The sequence below is a fragment of the Borostomias antarcticus genome (genome assembly GCF_949987555.1).
Source record: "Borostomias antarcticus genome assembly, chromosome: 6".
NCBI lineage: Eukaryota > Metazoa > Chordata > Actinopteri > Stomiiformes > Stomiidae > Borostomias > Borostomias antarcticus.
The window spans coordinates 5,048,265-5,055,764 of record NC_140239.1 but is presented as its reverse complement, the minus strand read 5'-3'; the positions used below and the strand labels follow the sequence as shown (position 1 = coordinate 5,055,764).

The window sequence follows — 7,500 nt, the reverse complement described above, 5'->3', positions numbered from 1 at the left end:
GAGAGGAACAGAGAGAGGGATGGAAGGGTTTGAGGTCGAATCCCCCTTCAGTTAATTCGGAAGGTGAATCTAAATTGAGATTTTGAGAATTCTAAATATTGACAAACTGTTGATTAAAAATCACACCCAAGCAGTAAAGGAAGCGGTACAGGTTGACGAGTAATGCCTACTGCCCTCTGTTGGACAGTAACAGTATTAAATGTTGCGTTACAAACGAACGGATGGACCCACATGTTACGTACGGAAACACTGCGTAAACTTGTCATACAATCTGCAGCAGGAGCCTTCGGGACAATTCCCCCCCCCCGACTCTGCAGTAAAGCGTCTGCTAGTGTTGTGAAGTTATGTAGGGGGGGAAATGGCCCCGCCCCCCTCTCACCTGCGAGCGCCCGGAGACGGGCGTGTCGTTGTCCATGCGGAGCCAGCCGCTCATGCCGTCTCTGAAGACGGTGACGGCGTGCCACCGGCCCGGCACCACCGCGGACTCGCTGACCATCTGGGCCGCGCCCGTCCCACAGTTAAACCTGGGGGGGGGGGGGGGAGAACCCACCCTGCCTTCAACATCACCGCTACGTCTGGAGGACCAGGCTCGGTTTAACGTCACTGAGGGACTAGTCTGTGTTTAACTTCACTGGACTAGTCTGTGTTTAACTTCACTGGACTAGGCTGTGTTTAACATCACTGGGCTAGGCTGTGTTTAACTTCACTGAGGGACTAGACTGTGTGTAACGTCACTGGACTAGACTGTGTGTAACGTCACTGGACTAGGCTGTGTTTAACGTCACTGGACTAGGCTGTGTTTAACATCACTGAACTAGGCTGTGTTTAACACCACTGGACTAGACTGTGTTTAACATCACTGGACTAGACTGTGTTTAACGTCACTGGACTAGACTGTGTGTAACGTCACTGAACTAGGCTGTGTTTAACACCACTGAACTAGGCTGTGTTTAACACCACTGGACTAGGCTGTGTTTAACATCGCTGGACTAGGCTGTGTTTAACATCACTGGACTAGGCTGTGTTTAACACCACTGGACTAGGCTGTGTTTAACATCACTGGACTAGGCTGTGTTTAACACCACTGGACTAGGCTGTGTTTAACACCACTGGACTAGACTGTGTGTAACGTCACTGAACTAGGCTGTGTTTAACACCACTGAACTAGGCTGTGTTTAACACCACTGGACTAGGCTGTGTTTAACGTCACTGGACTAGGCTGTGTTTAACATCGCTGGACTAGGCTGTTTAACTTCACTGAGAGACCAGACTGTGTGTAACGTCACTGGACTAGACTGTGTGTAACATCACTGGACTAGGCTGTGTGTAACGTCACTGGACTAGGCTGTGTGTAACGTCACTGGACTAGGCTGTGTGTAACGTCACTGGACTAGGCTGTGTTTAACATGACTGTATACAGTGTATATTGAGGCCTGGGCTTGGTCACACACCTGTAGTGCACCTTGCCTCTCACCAGGGCGAGGGAGATGAAGTCTCCTCTCCCATGCTCACTCTCCCCACAGAACAGCAGCAGGCCATCCTCTGAGTCCGCCTGACACACACACACACACATACACACACATACACACACACACACACACACACACACAGAAACACATAGAAACACGAAATCGAATCGGAGGTCATTTACAGTAATGTTATCTTGTGTCTCACCTTCATTGCGTCTCACTCTACTCAACTCTGTACTGTACTCTGCTCCACTGTACCTTGAACTCTATGGTTATCTGGAAGGTCTGGAAGGAATTCTTCAGGGGTTCAAAGGTCATGTGGGAATGGCCGTAGAACTTGGGGAACTGGACCGCCACCGCTGGAGAGAGGAGAGAGGGAAAGAGAGTCAGAGAAAGAGGGAGAGAGAGAGAGAGAGAGAGAGAGAGGACAGTTTTCTAATTGAAGAACATTGAGGACTCCTCAAATTCAACGGCACACTTGAATTTGAATGTATTGAAAGGATAGCCCCTTGAGATGGAGCATATACGTTTTGAAGTGAATACCACTGAATGTTACACAGGAAGTGTGTCAGGCAACGGCAGGAACACGTTTAGAGAGAGGAAGGACACTCTCAAAGTCATCTCTAAACAGACATCTGGCCAAAGAGCTCCTCTTTCTCTCTGACTCCTACCAGGAAATGAAGCTTCCGCTAGAATAAGACGTTTAGCCCCATTCCCTGAAGAGACCAGTTCAAACACTGACAAAATGAAAGTTATGGTTCCTAGGATAAATGACCCCCACCCAGGGGAACCCGAGAGGAACCCGAGATGGTACTTAAGCATATTTCAGCTCAGTTTGACTTTGCAAACTAATGATTCAAGTGGAGATTGGGTCCAGCGGCACGGCCTAGAGACAGTCCAGCCAGGCTGCTGTCCTTGTTATCTGACCTGGATAGCGGACTCACATCGACAGACGTTGTATAACTACAGCAGCACATGTAGGCCACACAGGACACCTCGGAACACAACCTGGGAGCTGGATTCATTGCATTTGTTGTTTCCAAAATTGGGTTTTATGCTAACCTTTTGTTATCATTATGTGTTTGCAGGGCTGAAAATTAACACCTGCCACCGGCCAAATGCAGGTAAAATTTCCAATTGGTGACTAGATTTTGGAAGGCTATCTGAAAAAATATATATACTTGGCTGGTAGATTTTTTCATCTACAATCCCCTTGGCAGGTGACTCACTGTGAGCCAAAAAGTTAATTTTCACCCCTGTGTGTTTGCATCCTATTCCTGTTGTGTTCCCTCTCTGGGGGTCACGCAGACATTGGGTCACCCTAACCTCATCTATCCTACTGTCTCAACTCATAGAGAGCAAGTGGTGACAGGGGGACTTTGGAATTGCCAGTCGGCGGTGCCCGAAGCTGAGTTTATCTCAGGCTATCCATCCTCACTCTCCCTCAGCTTTCTTGCTCTCACCGAGACATGGATCACGCCAGAGAACACTGCCACACCCGCAGCCCTGTCAGATGGGTACTCTTTCTCCCACACTCCCAGAGCTGTGAGGTGAGGTGGTGGTACTGGCCTGCTCCAGGCCTGTACACCCAACTCCACCTGCCCCATGGCTGTCAGACTCGATGCGTACTGATAGACGGAGCCTGAGAATAGCTGAGTATAAATGGAGGAAGGGCAGACTCCTAGAGGACCTTCTTCACTTCCAATCTCTTCTTTCTGCATTCCCCTCCTCCCTATCTGCTGTGTAAGCTGTTTCTTCCACTCTATGATTCTAACCTTTGCTTCCAATCCTAAAAAAAGTATTTGAAACTTCTCTACTACTCCAGCCCCCACCTCCTACTCCCAACTCCTCCCTTCTCCCTGACGATTTCACCAACTTCTTTGACAGGAAAGTTAACGATATCAGATCCTCTCCCCCCCCCCCCCCCGGTCAACGCTCCGTGCACCAACCTCACCTCCCCACCCCCTCTTCCCTCTCTCCCCTCTCTGCTCCCCCCTCCTCTCCACACCCCACCTTATCCCACTTTTCTCCCCTCTCCCCCAACGAGGCCCTCAACCTTGTAATATATAACAACTATACCTAACTATATTGTACTTGTAATATACAACAACTATATATATATATATATATATATATATATATATATATACACATATAGTTATATATATATATATATATATATATATATAATAATATATAGTTGTTATATATTGTTATATGTATAGTTGTGTGTGTGTATATATATATATATATATATATATATATATACACACACACAACTATATATATAACAATATATAACAACTATATATAATATATATAAGAGAAGGATTCAGGCTTTGAGTTGGATTTCTGATGAGTCACTGTTGATTTTACTGTATGTATTGTTGTTTCTACTGTATTCTTTGTCCCACACTTGTATGTTATGTTCTGTATTTTTTATGAATGACTGCTGCCTTTCTTGGTCAAGGGTTAGGGTCTTGTGAAAGAGACAGTGTCTCAATGGGTTTCTTTCCTGGTTAAATAAAGGTTAAATAAAAATAACAAATATAAATAAATAACCGCCCCACCACGTGTTGTGTGAGTTCTGGCAAGTAGTAGTACTTTTCCTACTTTAAAAGCAATTATTGTTAGTCGCTTTGGATAAAAGCGTCTATGGCCATTTACCAATTTCGCAGGGCACTGAGAAGCGAAAGAGAAGAGGATGGAATACGTCCCATTATTCAGAACTCCAACCAGCATACTGTAGGCAAGGTAACAACAGCCAAAATGTTAGCTAAAAAATAAAAATGCATCTGCTTGACCATAATGGGCCACTCTCCCTGCCACCTACATCTACTCACAAACCTTTCTCTCTTAAATCTCTGTCAAACATCTGTTACACCTGTCTCTCAAAATTCTCTCACACCTCTCTCAAAACTCGCAAACCTCTCTTTCGCAAACCTCTATCAAAACTCTCTGTCAAATCTCTCTCTGTCAAACCTCTTTGTCCAACCTCTCTCTGTCAAACCTCTTTGTCAAACCTGTCTCAGTCAAACCTGTCAGGTAGTAGTTAGGAGACATGTACACACACACACACACACACACACACACACACACACACAGAAACAACACACAGACAGACACACACACACACTCATGCATTCAAGCAAGTATACACATATATATGGGGGGCAGATACCTTCTCATGGTGCCCCCCCCCCCGTCAGTAGCTGCGATTGTGAGAGTCTCTATTGTGCCTTCCTCCAGGCCCCCACAGGAGCTGAGTCAGACAGACTTGCTTCAGCCCTGCTGTCAAGACTCAGCCGAAGCAGACAAGAGCGCTGGAACTCATCCTTAACAACCTCACTGGTAGGTTTAAACACTCCCCCCGTCACTGCCCCATCTCTTCACAATTTGTGAAAAGTGGGACATACGAGGGTAAAGACCGTGAATCATCACGTCTCGTGGCAAAAGAAGTGTGTGACCTCTGGAAGGCCACAACTCCTAGCGGCGGTAATATCTCCGGTGAGTTCACACCAAATCGCTGCTGCCCGCCAGCATGTAAAGCCAGGGAAAGCTCCGGGGCCTGATTCTGCCCGGAGTTTATACTCCCTGCCGCGCCTGCCTTGAAGTCCTGGTTAAGAGCGTTCCTCTCTTCCTTCTTACGCCAAATCCCCCAAGATCCCAAAATCTGGAGAAGAGCCCTAGTTGGCATGATCCCTAAGCCGAACAAGCCTGAAGGGCACCCCAAGAGTTACCGCCCTATCTCTGTTATGTATCCTCTTCAAGTTACGTGAGTGTCTCATCTACGCCCGCGTCGAACCAATCATCGACCCGCTGCTCCCACAGGAGCAGGCCGTGACATTGGACAGGTCGCTCACATTCCGCCGACACCTTGAGTCACTGCGCAAGAAGTTAACAGCTCGTGTCCACGCACACTCACAACCACACACACACACACACACACACACACACAATCTCACCTTCAGAGCAGATGTCTCCCCTGCGGCCCAGGTTACAGTGGCATCGAGATCCTCCACTGTCATAGTCGCTGAGACAGAAGCTGTCGGGGGGGCAAACCGTGTCATCGCACCCCAGATCGTACACCCGCGGCACGGGGCCGTTCCAGGGGCTCATTGGAGGGGTGGGGGTGGGCGGGGCAGTGGTGGTGGTGGTGGCGATGGTGGTGGGGGGGGGGGAGTGGGGGGCTCAGTGGAGGCAGACAGAGTGACCAGTTCTGGGGTGGCGGGGGTGTCCGGGAGGGAGAAGTAGGTGGAGGTGGGCGGAGTGAGGACGCCGTCAGGGGCGGAGGTGCCCATCCGGTAGACAACGTTCCGGCCGGAGGGCGGCGTTCCAGAACGGGATCGTAGCTGGGAACGCTGGTTGTCTTCCCTGATACCTTCGAACAGCTTCAACTGTCAGAGGATAGAAGAGAGGAGAAGAGAGGAGAGGAGAGGAGAGGAGAGGAGAGGAGAGGAGAGGAGAGGAGAGGAGAGGAGAGGAGAGGAGAGGAGAGGAGAGGAGAGGAGAGGAGAGGAGAGGAGAGGAGAGGAGAGGAGAGGAGAGGAGAGAAGAGAAGAGAAGAGAAGAGAAGAGAAGAGAAGAGAAGAGAAGAGGAGAGGAGAGGAGAGGAGAGGAGAGGAGAGGAGAGGAGAGGAGAGGAGAGGAGAGGAGAGGAGAGGAGAGGAGAGGAGAGAAGAGAAGAGAAGAGAAGAGAAGAGAAGAGAAGAGAAGAGAAGAGAAGAGAAGAGAAGAGAAGAGAAGAGAAGAGAAGAGAAGAGAAGAGAAGAGAAGAGAACAGAACAGAACAAAACAGAACAGAACAGAACAGAACAGAACAGAACAGAAAAGAACAGAACAGAACAGAACAGAAGAGAAGAGAAGAGAAGAGAGTGAAAGGCAACTACATAAGTGAACTGAACAGGGTGGATCCCCACTGATAAACCCAGCATTGTTGAGTGTACAGCAACAGCCCTCATTCCCATGGTAGCACCGGCCCAGGCCCAGTGAGACCCACCTCCTCTATGAAGGCGTCGTAGTCAGAGTCGTCCACGTCGAACCCGTCCTCGTCTCTGATCCCGGTGTCTGTGATGTATCGCCGGTCATAGTCTCCTCCGCTGCCTACCCTGTCCACCCCTGCTTCTGATGGACACACACACACACACACACACCGGTCAGCATAACCAGAGAGAGAGGACACACTACACGCTGTTATCAGACCTGGGCCAAACACTTACTTATCATATTCTCTCAGAAAGCACAGTATTCGATGTACTGTACATTTTAACTACACTCAGCCCTTTCTGGGGTTGTTGCGACGGTGTGATCTGATGGTGAAACTAATGCTGGGCTCACACTACAGGATCTTTGGGCCGATTTACCCCCAATTTACCCCTCCCGACAATCGGATGAGAAATCTGGCCTGGAACAATCGCAGATCCATCGGGGCCGCCCCGATAATATCAAACATGTTTGATATTTTGATTATTATGTCACTACTTTACAAGCGAGGCAGTGGTTTGTTGCTCCCTCGGGCATGATAATATCCTGTAGTGTGTGATGAGCTGTTATTTTCAAAGCTTGTGCTATGCGCTTGTTTGAGATTCGCGAGAGGAACATTTGTTAAGATTATCCTTATGTGTGTGAGGATTTTTTTTTTCATCCTCTAGTGTGATTATTAAACAGGAAGTATCTGACTGTTTGACCAGTATCTGGCAGTGTTTGACGAGTCTGATAGTGAAACAGGGACACATCATTCAATCGCTGCACACCATGATGAGATGACTTAACCCCACAACAGCACATGGAGGGTGAGCAGGCTGAACACAGCTCAACACGTCTGATATACTGAACGTTATCAGTATACCGAACATTTATCGTTCGGTAACATTGAAAATATTTTCACAAGTCCTACATTCAATTCATGACTTGTGATATAAAGGGCAATGAATCTCTTCCAGACAGACAGACAGACCTAAATCTTATTTTTAAAGGTTATATGGTCTAACTCCTGTCCCACTTAGTGATTCCATTACCAGACACAGCACAC

At 48.0% G+C, this 7,500-nt stretch overlaps 1 protein-coding gene across 1 annotated transcript in view; it reads right to left on the bottom strand.

Annotated features, from left to right (window-relative positions):
- Positions 1-7,500, bottom strand: part of egflam (EGF-like, fibronectin type III and laminin G domains) — a gene marked incomplete at both ends in the record, with an annotated part of 27,430 nt that overhangs the window by 7,922 nt on the left and 12,008 nt on the right. The window contains 6 exon segments of the mRNA XM_084439631.1: positions 380-524; positions 1,452-1,552; positions 1,728-1,828; positions 5,435-5,627; positions 5,630-5,866; positions 6,469-6,587. Coding sequence (XP_084295757.1) covers positions 380-524; positions 1,452-1,552; positions 1,728-1,828; positions 5,435-5,627; positions 5,630-5,866; positions 6,469-6,587 — 896 coding nt within the window.